This window comes from Trematomus bernacchii, unplaced genomic scaffold (assembly GCF_902827165.1).
Source record: "Trematomus bernacchii unplaced genomic scaffold, fTreBer1.1, whole genome shotgun sequence".
NCBI classification, from domain to species: domain Eukaryota; kingdom Metazoa; phylum Chordata; class Actinopteri; order Perciformes; family Nototheniidae; genus Trematomus; species Trematomus bernacchii.
The window spans coordinates 185,741-202,500 of record NW_022987704.1 but is presented as its reverse complement, the minus strand read 5'-3'; the positions used below and the strand labels follow the sequence as shown (position 1 = coordinate 202,500).

The 16,760-nt window shown below is 43.8% G+C and overlaps 1 protein-coding gene across 1 annotated transcript; it reads right to left on the bottom strand.

Annotated features, from left to right (window-relative positions):
• Positions 1-2,151: 2,151 nt before the first annotated feature.
• LOC117490120 (protein NLRC3-like) lies at positions 2,152-15,623 on the bottom strand. The gene is made up of 9 exons (XM_034139703.1): positions 15,205-15,623; positions 13,144-14,971; positions 12,265-12,438; positions 10,881-11,051; positions 6,823-6,978; positions 4,865-5,035; positions 3,851-3,891; positions 3,660-3,687; positions 2,152-3,533 (listed from the first exon to the last, which is right to left on the bottom strand). Exons 1-8 carry the CDS (start codon positions 15,497-15,499, stop codon positions 3,674-3,676), a joined length of 2,850 nt encoding a protein of 949 aa, XP_033995594.1. The 5' UTR covers positions 15,500-15,623; the 3' UTR covers positions 2,152-3,533; positions 3,660-3,673.
• Between the last annotated feature and the right edge of the window lie 1,137 nt (positions 15,624-16,760).

Genomic DNA, 16,760 nt, shown 5'->3' with positions numbered 1-16,760 from the left:
AGCCCTATTTGTTTTTCTTTCCTCTTCTGCCTCACTGCTTATGAATTCTGAAGAAACCCTCGTGGTTGAATTCTCCTTCGTGAGAGAAACAAAGGTCGCTTTAAGTACAAGAGGAATTCCTCCCTGACGTCCCGGAGGCTAGTGAGCGATGCAGACATTTGTCAAACAATTCATTGAATGTATTTCACACACACTGTTCTGTACGAAATCATCAATTCACTTTCAAGAGTTCAGTGCTCATTGAAAAGGAAGTACTTTCAGGGACGATGAAGACGTTAACTTGGTTGTTTGGGAACAAAACCACTGTTCCTATGATAACACATATATGAAGGATTGTTTCTGGGTGTCTATAACCCCCAGACACCGTTACCGTTATAACATCAATGCAGCTTGGAAGCAGGAAGCCCATTAGTAGATGTTAACGTGTGGATGAAGCTTGTAATTCACTGTAATATCTAAATGTCACACCAACATCCATTAAAACTCCTGAGCTGAACACACTGCGTCACACACTGGGGTCAAAAACACCAGAGAAAAGGCAGAAAACAGCCACAGAAGCATCATCTTACTGTCTGTCCTTTAACTACAGCACATGATCTCCTCCTCTGAGTGAAGCATGTTGTTTTGAAGATAGAAGAAGCAGCTTCAGTCGAGGTACAGCTCGTCTGTAACGTGTGCAAGTAGCTTAGGAGCTGTTAGCATGTTGTAAAAGGTAATCAATGGCTTTTATGGCTGTTACTCAATAAGGTCACTGTGTGTTCATGTGTTCATTCTCTGAGAGGCTGGACTGAGGCTATTAGCTTTATGCTAACATGCTCACAATGCTATCATGCTCCTGTTTAGCTCCTATAATGTGTTTAACATACGAGTTCAGCATGCTAACATAGCTAATTCTTGCACTATTTCTATTCTATTTTATTTGTATTTACATTTTTGCTCATCTCAAAACATTATCTTGCACTATTTTATCTGTTTTATTTGTTCCATGTCCTATATATATTCATGTTGCTCTGTTGGAGAAGATCTTCATTGACATATCTACTCTGTAGCTGCTGTGCAAATGACAATAAAGCTTTGAAACTTGAATGTTGAATCTTGAAAATGTGTTTAACATACGAGTTCAGCATGCTAACACAGCTAATTAGCACTAGCATGTCCTTAATGAAGGGGCTAGAGGAGATGACTAATGAATCAAATGCAATGCAATCCATCCAATAGGTGTTGAGTTATTTAAATGTGGTTCTTAGTAGTAGACAGACTATTAGCATGGCTACAAACCAGGTTTATACTCTGATAGATTCCTGTGTATTTTCATAATAACCACTTCTAGGAACACCTACATCAATTGGAGAATTGACTCTGACCATCTGTAAATGTGAAGAGGCTGCAGTTAGCCTGTGTGTGTGTGTGTGTGTGTGTGTGTGTGTGTGTGTGTGTGTGTGTGTGTGTGTGTGTGTGTGTGTGTGTGTGTGTGTGTGTCATTAACGCTGTGTCTCGATCCCACTCCACTGAGAGGCATCATTTCATTTCACAGCAATCAATAAACACAAGGACCTTAAAAACAGAGAAGCTACAAGAGCTGGGGAGGTTCCAATTAAATGACTTTCGAAGGGGCGAGAGAGCGAGGGAACAAGGAGAAGATCACGTCTTTATCGCCCTCTGTTGGCAGCGGTAGTGGGAGGAAAGTAGAAAGTGTTTAAAGCAGAATGTGTCCTGTTTTTATTACAGAGCAAGGATGCACATGGAGGCACTGACAGACTCATTATCAGGTTGAGGGACCCTCCTTTCCCCTCCTTTTAACCCTAACCCAACTTCAGCAAGGAACACCCCCATGACTATTGTTGGAGTCGGGAGGCCTGTTCATTTATTCCGGCAATAACTCAGACCTACTAATTGACCTAACAGAAGCTATTGAGTCTAAGTTTACTGCTCGGCTCAGATCCATCGAGGTCAGCAAGGTCTCACCTCTATTAACTCCTGAAGAACCAGGTTCAATGAACTGCTGTTTCAGTTCAGACGACACGCTAAATCTGTTTAGGCGATCCAGAAGGATTTTGGTATCAGTAATAATGAGGTGTGGCCTTACCTAAGTGTGAGTGTGGCAGTGGTGCAATCTTACCTTTAAGCAGGAGAGGAGAGCGCAGATTTATTTTAAATTCTCCCAATCCAAAAAGGTGGGATGATTTTATTTGAAGAAAATGGTCCACACTTAAACAGGTTTTTACCTTCTCTCGTTACAATATGACAATCATACAAAACATATCATGCTGTGGTACTTTTCTAATATAAAAGCTCAATTCAGTTTTACATTTCTTACACTAAATTCTAACTTCAACTGCCCTCTTCAGTTGAAACATTAAAAGTCTAACCCGACAGAATCCAGAGGAATCTCCTCATAAATGGTCAGTGGTATCTAACACATTCAAACTTTCATTCAACAATTCACCAAATCAATCTGAGAGATCTTACCAAGTTGAGAGAACCTACCAAGGAGAGACCCCGCTCTGGAGCTTTCTCCCTCTCAGCCAGTGCTTTTATGCTGCACATAGGAACACAAAGAAAACCCAAAGACACCTCCTTTATACCCTGTGGGGAAAGGTCATGACCTCTGGTGTGCAGGACTGGACATCCAGACATATTCTCCTATGGTATGGCCTGAACACATTTTGGGGCTCCAGTACTTTTCCATTGAGTCAGGGGTACAGCCTGCGAGTGAAGACAACTGTCCCCCCTCTTTAAACAGTGACACCCATAAACTACAATAGGCCTTAAACTCAACTTAACAAACTACTTGTGTTTGTATATACTGGGATTATAGAACAATATGAAATATAATATTTTCATTGTGGGTTATACAAGATTATATTTGATTATATTAACTTTCGTTTTAATTATTCAACTTAATATGGAGACATCAACACTATGCAATTCTTAAGATGGCTCTAACTAACCTCTACCCGCTTGGGAAACCGAACTCTACAAGTGCCGCATGTTGGACCATCTTAAGGTCCCCTCTGCCAGACACATTGCATTAGCCTATGCACACGACCCACAACCCTTTACTAAGTCTTTAGCTGCTTTACACCTCCTTTGTCCTCCCCTTTCAGAAAGAGCAAGGCATCACCAGATCCAAGCGCCCCTCCAGTCCAGTGGACCCCCTTCCAGCAGCTCATGGACCGGGTCCTGCGTCCCACTCTCAGTATGCAGATATCCGGATGACTACATCGTTCAAAGTGAGATGTTGGGGCAGGTAAAGGCGGGGCTCCAAGCTAACCTGAAGAAGAGTGAGTTGGGGTATCTGGGGTCGATGGGGTCTCCTCTTTGGGGCCGGGATGGGTGGGAGGTGGTGGTAGGTAGCAGCAGGTGTATGTGCAACACATCTTTAAGAAAAGCTTTAAGTACAATGGATTGTTTTTGTTCAATATTGAGGAGAGCTAACAGGAAGTCTCTCATCAGCTGCAGTCTTCTTCTGTATTTTCCAAAATGCCTCCACGCTCCTCTGGACGTCTCAAACTCGCCCCGTGATGAATAAACTGAGAACAAATAAAACCTGAGCTTACAGATTTGTCTGGAACACCAGAAACACACTGAGCAATAACTACATTTTAATTATGGGTTGAAACCTCAATAAATAAAGTTCACTTGGTACGACCTCTCACCTTTCTGTGTGTCTTCACTTCCTGTCACCTGAGAGGAGAAGGAGAGAGAGAGAGAATGATGATGATGATAAAACATGGAGAAACATCCAGAATGATGAAGAGAGAAAGAAGAGTGTTGTTTTCCTCTGAGGTCATGCTCCATTAAAGAGTTTAGTATCTTGATGAATGGAGGATATGGTTTCAGTACTCACAGGTCTTCTGGATCGTGATCGGCTTATCCCATCTTCCGATCCTGTAGAGATGAACACAATCCAACAGCTTTAGATCCAGTTTAAATAAGTGTTAGTTCTTTGAGTCAGCTTCAGAGTCCTGATCTCATGCTTTACATCCCATCAGATCTTCTCTGCAAACACTACGACTGCCTGCCACAGCTCTCAGCTGCATGACAGGAAGTAACCAGTCATTGGTCTAGAACAGGGGGGTCCAAACTCTTTTCCCCGAGGGCCACATACAGAAAGATATATAAAGGTCTGGGCCGCTCTCTAGAGGTATGTTGCCTCATGAGTTCAGTTATAAGTCAGAAACCTCAGATGAAGGTAAAGGATGCTTGTTACTTGAAGATGCTTTCAGAAACAACAGCTCCCAGCTCTCCAGAGGGTTCACTTTATTCTGTCAGCAGCTCATTCCTTAAAGCAGGATCTTCAGATTGATTATAATCACAGGAAATATGAAGGGTCTATTTCACGCTTGTTATACAAATAAGTTATTGGGCTTTTTTCTTATCAAGTTAGATTTGTTAGAACATGTTTTCAGCTTTAATGACTGAATTTATTGTAAAAGTGGGATTATGAACACATGAATACTACTGAGTAATATATGTGTACATATATATTTAAGAAGTACAATATAAGACAAGCACAAGTTTCATTAGTGGGTCATATTTCATTATACTTTCAGAATTTGCTGAGGGCGGATTCAGAGGGCCGCATTTGGCCCCCGGGCCGCAGTTTGGACACCCCTGGTCTAGAAACTAAAAACATCCCATAAGAACAGACCACCTTTCCCACTCTTCTGTAAAACCCCGTCTGTTAGAGAGTGGATTACTAAAGTGTGGCTTTGCATGTTCAGCTGGCCTTCTATAGTTGATGGAAGAATGAGAGAGCCTGCAGTCAGTGGGTAACATCACTGATCTGTTTCCCCAGTGAGAGAAACACCTCCCTGTGTTTCATACAATACTGCTGAACCAGCAGAGACCCCTTACTGACCTGAGGGTCTCCAGTCTGCAGTCTGGACTCTCCAGAAGATCTCTCATCAGCTTCTCATCTGAAGCCTTCGGAGCGTTGTTACTCAGGTCCAGATCTCTCAGATGGATGTTGGACTTCAGAACAGAGGCCAGAGCAGAACAGCTGATCTTTGACAAACTGCAGCTCTCCAGTCTGAATAAAGAAAACATGATGAGGATACAAATCAGTTTATAATCAGATGTTACTCAACATTTAAATGAATGGGAACAAAAACAAAATGTCTTCTTCAGAAAGTAAACTTTATTAATGTAAAACTAATATTACTTCAGATGAACTTTATTCAGACGTTATTGTTTACTAAATATTAAAAACCTAGATTTACTTTTTACAACTAACATCTATTCCAGTTCCTTCAAGAATCAGACAACATCTAAGTCTGCAGTTCTTACTTTAGTAGCTACAAATGAAAATATGAATAAAAGAACATTTACAACTGAATGGATGTAAGTTAATGATGTAGAAGAATCAGGATGAATATCTAATGAAACATGAGATCTCCAGCAGTAACAGAGAGTCAGTGAACTGACCTGAGAGTCTCCAGTCTGCAGTCTGGACTCTCCAGAAGATCTCTCAGCAGCTTCTCTCCTGAATCCTGCAGAGCGTAGTTCCAACTCAGGTCCAGAACTCTCAGATGGATGTTGGACTTCAGAGCTGAGATCAGAGCAGACCAGCTGATCTCTGACAAACTGCAGTTCTCCAGTCTGAATAAAGAAAACATGACGTAAGTTTAGAAAACAAAGTTCCTGTTTGAAATAACTCCAGGTTTAATAATCTGTTCAGAGTTAAACAGGGTTTCAAAGGTCTCCTATCTGCTATCTTTAGGCATATATTCTGGGTCTCAGATATATAACAATATATAAAAACATCTCTATGATGTGTTTTGCTCCAAATACCAAACAGATCCTGCATTTTAGAAATCCCTCATATCCCTCTGTTCCAGCTGTTAGAGAAGAGCAGGTTCGGGTCCTTAGCTTGAAAAAAGAGGAGGGGGAGCTAATGCCTGATCAGAATTACCCGGCAGATTCAGCTAAATGCTGCCGTGATTAAACGCCATCATGTTCCAAACCACATCAAGGATTGTCTCTGAAACAGTATGGAGCTCAAACTCTTTCTCTCTCTCAGGTTTACCACAAGGTGAGTTCCTTTTGATTTCCTGCTTCTTCACACATACTCTCTCCAGCACAGGTTAGCTCTGAGTGTTAGCATGCTAATGTAAACGCAGACCATATTACTTCCAGAACACGTCTCATTGTTTCTGACAGCAACGTTTCTGATTGGTCCGTGGGTGTAAAGCCCGCCCACATTTTAGTAATGTCGTCATGACGCAGCAAATCTGGATCAGCTCCGTTGTTCCCCCGTTTTTAGAGATGTGGGTACGGAGGAAAAGAGAGAGGGGTTTATTTCCTGACACTTTGAGAGTCTCTTGACACACCGGGGACACACCGGGGACACACCGGGGACACACCGGGACACACCGGGTACACACCGGGGACACACCGGGACACACCGGGGACACACCGGGGACACACCGGGACACACCCGGGACACACCGGGGACACACCGGGGACACATGGTGATGTAGAGAAGACATCAGAAAGTGCATTCTGCATGATAGGTCCCCTTTAATGTCAGAGATGATGCAGAAACAATCCACTGATAATCTGGAACTTTAACTTTGATGTTTATCAACTCCTTCATCTCCCTCACAGCTCATCAGTACTGACAGCATCTCCACTGACTCATGGAGCACAGAGTGAGTCTGTGGAAGCTCAAACTCTCTCCCTCACACATTCACCTTCTCTCTGTTACTCTGATCAATATGCAGTCATTAGCAAAAGTGGAACAAATAATTTAAATGTATTTGTTCAAATTCAGAAAATCATAAATACAAACAGATGAAGTTCATTCAGTGAACTGACCTGAGAGTCTCCAGTCTGCAGTTTGGACTCTTTAGTCCAGAGATCAGCTCCACTCCTGAATCCTTCAGAGCGTTGAAACTCAGGTCCAGATCTCTCAGATGGGAGGGGTCAGACTTCAGAGCTGAGGCCAGAGCAGACCAGCTGATCTCTGACAAACTGCAGCGACTCAGTCTGAATAAAGAAAACATGATGAGGATACAAATCAGTTTATAATCAGATGTTACTCAACATTTAAATGATTGGGAACAAAAACATGTCTTCTTCAGAAAGTAAACTTTATTAATGTAAAACTAATATTACTTCAGATGAACTTTATTCAGACGTTATCGTTTACTAAATATTGAAAACATAGATTTACTTTTTACAATTAACATCTATTCCAGTTCCTTCAAGAATCAGACAACATCTAAGTCTGCAGTTCTTACTTTAGTAGCTACAAATGAAAATATGAATAAAAGAACATTAACAACTGAATGGATGCAAGTTAATGATGTAGAAGAATCAGGATGAATATCTAATGAAACATGAGATCTCCAGCAGTAACAGAGAGTCAGTGAACTGACTTGAGGGTCTCCAGTCTGCAGTCTGGACCCTCCAGAAGATCTCTCAGCTCCACTCCTGAATCCTTCAGAGCGTTCCAACCCAGGTCCAGATCTCTCAGATGGATGTTGGACTTCAGAGCTGAGATCAGAGCAGAACAGCTGATCTCTGACAAACTGCAGCTCCACAGTCTGAATAAAGAAAACATGATGTAAGTTTAGAAAACAAAGTTCCTGTTTGAAATAACTCCAGGTTTAATAATCTGTTCAGAGTTAAACAGGGTTTCAAAGGTCTCCTATCTGCTATCTTTAGGCATATGTTCTGGGTCTCAGATATATAACAATTAGGGCTGTCAGTCGATTAAAATATTTAATCGCGATTAATCGCATGATTGTCCATAGTTAATCGCAAATTAATCGCACATTTTTTATCTGTTCTAAATGTACCTTAGAGGGATATCTTTCACGTTTTTAATACTCTTATCAACATATGAGTGGACAAATATGCTTTATATGTTTGTTTATTATCATTTGAACAATGACAAATATTCTCATGAATATTAAACACAACAACCTGAACATTACAAATATTCGCCTCAATTCAACCTGGAACCTCCCTCATACAATAATACAGTGTGTGTGTGTGTGTGTGTGTGTGTGTGTGTGTGTGTGTGTGTGTGTGTGTGTGTGTGTGTGTGTGTGTGTGTGTGTGTGTGTGTGTGTGTGTGTGTGTGTGTGTGTGTGTGTGTGTGAGAATGTTGACACACTGTGATGGATCGTTGGAGCTATGTGCAGCTCAAGGCATATATGCTCCAATGGGAGCTGCCTGGACGCTGCAATCATGTTCCTATCCGTGCTGAGTGTGCTGACTTTTCGTACAATGTCCCACTGTCTGGCTACCTGCATAAAGTCAAGTGCTCGGCGCAGTTGTCGGCGAAATGTCATTGAAACAGCTCCTTATATCCGTTAGCGCAGCTAGCTAGCACCAGATGCTAACAACAACAACACGTAAGGTGTGCCTCGCTCGCGCGAGTCGCGCCACACATACACACTCCCTCCCGGTCCTCCCGATGGCCAGTCCGGGCCTGCCGGTGGGCGTGGAAGTGTGGTCTGCCACAAGCGGGCGGCAGGAGTAGGGCTGTCAGCATCAGCTTGTCGATGGTATTTTAAACTCGATGCGCTCTGAAACTACGGGGCGGCCGAGGACAAAAAATACACATGCGTTAATCGCGTTAAAATAATTAGTGGCGTTAATTTTGTTTTTCGTTAACGCGTCATTAACGCGTTAACTTGACAGCCCTAATAACAATATATAAAAACATCTCTATGATGTGTTTTGCTCCAAATACCAAACAGATCCTGCATTTTAGAAATCCCTCATATCCCTCTGTTCCAGCTGTTAGAGAAGAGCAGGTTCGGGTCCTTAGCTTAAAAAGAGAGGAGGGGGAGCTAATGCCTGATCAGAATTACCCGGCAGATTCAGCTAAATGCTGCCGTGATTAAACGCCATCATGTTCCAAACCACATCAAGGATTCTCTCTGAAACAGTATGGAGCTCAAACTCTTTCTCTCTCTCAGGTTTACCTCAAGGTGAGTTCCTGCATATAGATTCTTATTGCACTATTTCACTATTTTAAACTATTTTTCTTTTTGTATTTACTATTTATTATTTTCTTGCACTATATTTTTCTGTTTATCTGTGTTATTGTGTTGCACTGTTGGAGAAACCTGTGACCTAAGATTTACAACGGCATAACTTCACTGTAGCTATGTTCGTTTGACAAAATAAAGAACCTTGAACCTTTTGATTTCCTGCTTCTTCACACATGCTCTCTCCAGTACAGGTTAGCTCTGAGTGTTAGCATGCTAATGTAAACACAGACCATATTACTTCCAGAACACGTCTCACGGGGTGTTTCTCAATCGCGAGTAAAGCTGCTTCAGAGCCACTATTTCAAGCATACTACGTCATCGAGTGCCGCCGAAGTACTGTTCCAATCTCCAGCATACTTGGAAATCTACCGAGCCCGGCGTACTCCGTTTGGAGAAATATCGAGGCTGCACATGAGTAGACTCCGTGGTCTTAAAATCCCCACAATGCTTTGCGCACGGACCAATTTCAAAAATCTGTGGCGGAAAATGTAAGACGGGGCCTCTCATATGACGCACACCTGCACACTTGCTAGCCTGTTCCACTCTTTGTTTTCCGAATGCCAGGAAGTATTATTGACTCGCTTCTGAAGCAAGATGCTCAGCAGACATGTGCTACCAAGCAAGCGTACTCGACATTGAGAAACACCCATTGTTTCTGACAGCAACGTTTCTGATTGGCCCGTGGGTGTAAAGCCCGCCCACATTTTAGTAATGTCGTCATGACGCAGCAAATCTGGATCAGCTCCGTTGTTCCCCCGTTTTTAGAGATGTGGGTACGGAGGAAAAGAGAGAGGGGTTTATTTCCTGACACTTTGAGAGTCTCCTGACACACCGGGGACACACCGGGGACACACCGGGGACACACACCGGGGACACACACCGGGGACACACACCGGGGACACACGGGGGACACACCGGGGACACACCGGGGACACACCAGGGACACATGGTGATGTAGAGAAGACATCAGAAAGTGCATTCTGCATGATAGGTCCCCTTTAATGTCAGAGATGATGCAGAAACAATCCACTGATAATCTGGATCTTTAACTTTGATCAGATGTTTATCAACTCCTTCATCTCCCTCACAGCTCATCAGTACTGACAGCATCTCCACTGACTCATGGAGCACAGAGTGAGTCTGTGGAAGCTCAAACTCTCTCCCTCACACATTCACCTTCTCTTTGTTACTCTGATCAATATGCAGTCATTAGCAAAAGTGGAACAAATAATTTAAATGTATTTGTTCAAATTCAGAAAATCATAAATACAAACAGATGAAGTTCAGTCAGTGAACTGACCTGAGAGTCTCCAGTCTGCAGTTTGGACTCTTTAGTCCAGAGATCAGCAGCTCCACTCCTGGATCCTTCAGATCGTTCTGACTCAGGTCCAGATCTCTCAGATGGATGTTGGACTTCAGAACTGAGGTCAGAGCAGACCAGCTGATCTCTGACAAACTGCAGCTCCTCAGTCTGAATAAAGAAAACATGATGAGGATACAAATCAGTTTATAATCAGATGTTACTCAACATTTAAATGAATGGGAACAAAAACAAAATGTCTTCTTCAGAAAGTAAACTTTATTAATGTAAAACTAATATTACTTCAGATGAACTTTATTCAGACATTATCGTTTACTAAATATTAAAAACATAGATTTACTTTTTACAACTAACATCTATTCCAGTTCCTTCAAGAATCAGACAACATCTAAGTCTGCAGTTCTTACTTTAGTAGCTACAAATGAAAATATGAACAAAACAACATTTACAACTGAATGGATGCAAGTTAATGATGTAGAAGAATCAGGATGAATATCTAATGAAACATGAGATCTCCAGCAGTAACAGAGAGTCAGTGAACTGACCTGAGAGTCTCCAGTCTGCAGTCTGGACTCTCCAGAAGATCTCTCAGCTCCACTCCTAAATCCTTCAGATCGTAGTTGTAACTCAGGTCCAGAACTCTCAGATGGATGTTGGACTTCAGAGCTGAGATCAGAGCAGAACAGCTGATCTCTGACAAACTGCAGCTCCACAGTCTGAATAAAGAAAACATGATGTGAGTTTAGAAAACAATGTTCCTGTTTGAAATAACTCCAGGTTTAATAATCTGTTCAGAGTTAAACAGGGTTTCAAAGGTCTCCTATCTGCTATCTTTAGGCATATGTTCTGGGTCTCAGATATATAACAATATATAAAAACATGTCTATGATGTGTTTTGCTCCAAATACCAAACAGATCCTGCATTTTAGAAATCCCTCATATCCCTCTGTTCCAGCTGTTAGAGAAGAGCAGGTTCTGGTCCTTAGCTTAAAAGAGAGGAGGGGGAGCTAATGCCTGATCAGAATTACCCGGCAGATACTGTCTAAATGCTGCCGTGATTAAACTCCATCATGTTCCAAACCACATCAAGGATTCTCTCTGAAACAGTATGGAGCTCAAACTCTTTCTCTCTCTCAGGTTTACCACAAGGTGAGTTCCTTTTGATTTCCTGCTTCTTCACACATACTCTCTCCAGTACAGGTTAGCTCTGAGTGTTAGCATGCTAATGTAAACACAGACCATATTACTTCCAGAACACCTCTCATTGTTTCTGACAGCAACGTTTCTGATTGGCCCGTGGGTGTAAAGCCCGCCCACATTTGAGTCATGTCGTCATGACGCAGCAAATCTGGATCAGCTCCGTTGTTCCCCCGTTTTTAGAGATGTGGGTACGGAGGAAAAGAGAGAGGGGTTTATTTCCTGACACTTTGTGAGTCTCCTGACACACCGGGGACACACCGGGGACACATAGGGACACACCGGGGACACACCGGGGACACACCGGGGACACACCGGGGACACACCGGACACACGGGGACACACAGGGGACACACCGGGGACACACACCGGGGACACATGGTGATGTAGAGAAGACATCAGAAAGTGCATTCTGCATGATAGGTCCCCTTTAATGTCAGAGATGATGCAGAAACAATCCACTGATAATCTGGAACTTTAACTTTGATCAGATGTTTATCAACTCCTTCATCTCCCTCACAGCTCATCAGTACTGACAGCATCTCCACTGACTCATGGAGCACAGAGTGAGTCTGTGGAAGCTCAAACTCTCTCCCTCACACATTCACCTTCTCTCTGTTACTCTGATCAATATGCAGTCATTAGCAAAAGTGGAACAAATAATTTAAATGTATTTGTTCAAATTCAGAAAATCATAAATACAAACAGATGAAGTTCATTCAGTGAACTGACCTGAGAGTCTCCAGTCTGCAGTTTGGACTCTTTAGTCCAGAGATCAGCAGCTCCACTCCTGAATCCTTCAGAGCGTTCTCACTCAGGTCCAGATCTCTCAGATGGGAGGAGTCAGACTTCAGAGCTGAGGCCACGACTTCACAGTGAGCCTCTGAGAGTTTACAGCCAGTCAGTCTATAATAACACATATATTACAACATGTGTTAAAAAGAGGAAACATATTAACCTGAAGTATTTGATGAAAAAAATATTTTACATATGTTCTGATTGAGATTTGCTGTTTTTCCATTTTATATATAATAATATATGATAATAGAGTGTAATGAGTTGTCAGTGTGATCTGATCACATGTCTGTGCTCCTGCTGTCACTGACTGTTACCAAAGAAACAGAAATGTAATAAATCACTTGACAATATTAGAGATGTACATATTTAAATGTTAATTAATATTTAGATGTGAATGATGGATGTTTTGTCTTCTCTGAGCATCTGGAAATGTACTGCGCACACAAACACAGTTAACAAACCAATAAAGTTTCAATATTTTAAACTGAATACCATCAGATGTTCTCACTATATGAGCATTAAGTCATAACTCTGTTATTGGTGGGAGATTATATAGATCTGATTTTAAACTCTAACACATTGTGATCAAATCGTGTGTGTTTAATGATAAAGAAACTACTAGAAAGTAATAATAACTGATAACAGTAAGTCCTGCTGTGTGGTGTGATCACATGCTGAGGAACCTCTAAAGTCCTTCATGTGTTTGACATGTCGCCTCTCAGTATTTAAACAGCAGAAATGTTATCGTGTTTATTTGAATAATTAAACTCCTGATCCACATTAGTTTATAAAGTGAATCACATCTGGACTTACTTGGCCTTCCTGCAGTTCCTCACAGCTGGAATCAGTCTCCGTTTCCCCTCATCTGATGTTTTGTACTGACTCAGGTCCAACTCATCCAGAACCTCCTCTGACATCTGCAGCATGTAGGCCAGAGCAGAGCAGTGGATCACAGAGAGTTCCTTCTCTGATCTGTTCTCTGACTTCAGGAACTCTGTGATCTCCTGATGCACTGAGTGGTCCTTCATCTCTGTCAGACAGTGGAAGATGTTGATGCTCCTTTCAGGAGAGCTTTTATCACTTCTCATCTCCTTCAGGTGGCTGATGGCTCTCTGGATGACTTCTGGTCTGGTGTCTGTGCGACCCAGCAGGCCTCCTAACAGTCTCTGGTTGGACTCCAGAGAGAGGCCGTGGAGAAAGCGGACAAACAGGTCCAGGTGGCCATTTCTACTTTCTAGGGATTTCGCCATGGCTCCTTTTAGAAAGACATCCAGGGATGGGTACTCCTGAGAACTGACTTTACTGTTCTCATTGTGCCAGTCTCTCTTCAGGAAGTCCTTCAGTACCTTTGTCTTCCTGTTGCTGTAACAGTGCAACATGTAGACTGCAGCCAGAAACTCCTGAATGCTCAGATGAACAAAGCAGTAGACTGTTTTCTGGAAGATCAAACTCTCTCTTTTGAAGATCTCTGTACAAACTCCTGAGTGCACCAAGGCCTCGGTGACACCAAGACCACAGCGCTGCAGGTCTTCTTGGTAGAACATGATGTCTCCTTTCTCCAGATGTTCAAACGCCAGCCTCCCCAGCTTCAGAAGAACCTCCCTGTCAGCCTCCGTCAGCTGCTGTGGACTCGTCTTCATCTTCTTCTTCTTCTTCAGCTGCTGTGGACTCGTCTCATGTCCCTCTTCATACTTCTGCTTCTTCCTCTTGGTCTGGACCAGCAGGAAGTGTGAGTACATGTCAGTGAGGGTCTGGGGCAGCTCTCCTCTCTGGTCTGTAGTCAACATGTGGTCCAGAACTGCAGCAGTGATCCAGCAGAAGACTGGGATCAGACACATGATGTGGAGGCTCCTGGAGCTCTTGATGTGAGAGATGATTCTGCTGGACAGGTCTTCATCACTCGATCTCCTCCTGAAGTACTCCTCCTTCTGGGCGTCAGTGAAGCCTCGTACTTCTGTTACCCTGTCCACACACTCAGGAGGGATCTGATTGGCCGCTGCAGGTCTGGAAGTTATCCAGACGAGAGCCGAGGGAAGCAGCTTCCCCCTGATGAGGTTTGTCAGCAGCACGTTGACTGAGGACTTCTGTGAGACATCAGACACAACCTCATTGTTTCTGAAGTCCAGAGAAAGTCTGCTTTCATCCAGGCCGTCAAAGATGAGCAGCACTTTACAGACAGCCAGCTGCTCTGCTGTGACCTTCTGTAAGGTTGGATGGAAAACATGGAGCAGCCTGAGAAGACTGTACTGCTCACCTTTGATCAGGTTCAGCTCCCTGAAGGAGAGCGGGATCACCAGACTGACATCTTGGTTCTCCAAACCCTCGGCCCAGTCCAGAGTGAACTTCTGCACTGAGAAGGTTTTTCCAACTCCAGCGACTCCGTTGGTCAGGACCGCTCTGATGAGAGTCTGCTGGTCAGGTAAGGCTTTAAAGATGTCCTGGCACTTGATTGGAGTTTCATGGAGGGTCTCTTTCTTGGAAGCTGTCTCCAGCTGCCTCACCTCATGTTGGGTATTAACCTCTTCACTCAGGCCTTGTGTAATGTAGAGCTCAGTGAAGATCCTGTTGAGGAGGGTTTGACTTTGATCAGTTCCTTCAGTCACACGTTCACATCTCCTCCTCAGACTGAGCCTATGTTCATCTAAAACCTCCTGCAGACCACTATCTGCTGACAGAGAAGAAACACGAGAGAATCAGGAAATGCTTTTGAGAATCTAACAATAAAACTAATTTAAAGAAAGTTTAAATGTTTAATAAACATTGTAATGTCTATGCTCTACAACAGAATACCTAATAAAAAGAACAAATGAACCAGGAAGAAGAATAAGACGCTGCATGAGTTCGGCCTCTTACCTCGTACAGAGCTGGTCTGACTGGCTGTCTGCAGGCCAGCTCTGGTTCTGGATCTTTCTCCACACTGAGGACAGGAGGGGTCTCCTGATGGAGGTCTCTGCTCCCAGTATGAGGTGATGCACTGTCTGCAGAAGCAGTGTCCACAGCTGGTAGAGACTGGATCCTTCAGGACGTCCTGACACAGAGCACAGCTGGACAGCTGCTGCTCCACAGGAACACCACTCTTCCTCTTCCCTCTGTGGAGATGAACACATCCTTTATAGCACTTTACATTAGTGGAGCTGATTCTCACCAAAGGTACAACAAGGGGGAACATTCTGGTTTGATATTTAAAAAAAGGTCTATATAATATACCCTTGTGATCAGGTAGATAGCTTACAGTTCACATGATCATAAAACCAGAGAGCATCCTGTCTGGATTCCTGACCCAGAGGAGCACATGTTCTATTTCGTCCCTACTGACCGCCAGAGGCGGTGCTTTTAGCACTGGATATGTCCATCGTGCGCATGCGCAGTACGAGTACCAATATCAACAAAGTCACCTGTGACCCACGTGACACCGGCTATATCAGCCCGTGTCATCAGAGGATCTGTTCCTTTCATCTTCTCGCTGCGCGAGAGTACCGTGGCTACACTATTGTAGCCTACAGCGTTCAGTTGGAACGTTTGGATTTAAGGATTTCTCTGCATCCAGCTGGCTTCGCGACTGATCCAGTCGGAGCCGCGGGATTACCCGTCCTCCAGGAGCTGCGGCCGGCTGCACAGAAAACTTCAACGGACAGGTTGGTGTCGGCTTGGTCGGTGACGGCAGTGTTTCCACTCCCTCTCCCAGCTAGGTTGTCCTGATTTCTGTCTTGGTTGCTACCTGGCTTGAACTTTCTGGTGACGGTAGCGTTTCCGCCCCCTCTCCCAGGAGTTGCCCTTGTTGCGCTCTCTGTACTTTTCTGATAGCGCGGCGTTGCGCCAAGCTATCATTAGCATCCTGAGTTCCAGCTTGTGTTGTGTCCTCTTGTTTAGCTAGTTAGCTCAGCCTAACTGTGTCCTGCCTGGTCAGCCACTTTGGCTGACGCTTGAGGTAAGCACCGGATTACCCGTGCTGTTTTTTCTTTAGAAGCAGTTTCCTTAGCTTGTTTCGCTATTTTACTCAACCAGTGAAGGCAGTGTTTTCACCCCCGCTCCTGGTAAGAGTGTTCTTTGACTGTGAGCAGCAGCCGGCTGGCTAGCTGCCCTGTTAAGCTTCCTTATTTGGTAGCTCTGTGCTTCGTTTACTTAGCTAGGTGAAGGCAGTGCTCTCGCTCCCCGCTCCCTCTGCTAGTAGCTTCGCGCTTTCGTTTACTCAGCTAGGTGAAGGCAGTGCTCTCGCTCCCCGCTTCCTCTGCTGGTAGCTCCGTGCTTCGTTTACTCAGCTAGGTGAAGGCAGTGCTCTCGCTCCCCGCTCCCTCTGCTAGTAGCTTTGCACTTTCATTTACTTAGCTAGGTGAAGGCAGTGCTCTCGCTCCCCGCTCCCTCTGCTAAGTAACGCGGGTGTACCCCATTACACCCCTCTCGTGTTCGGCGAGTAGGAGCAGGGCTCTACT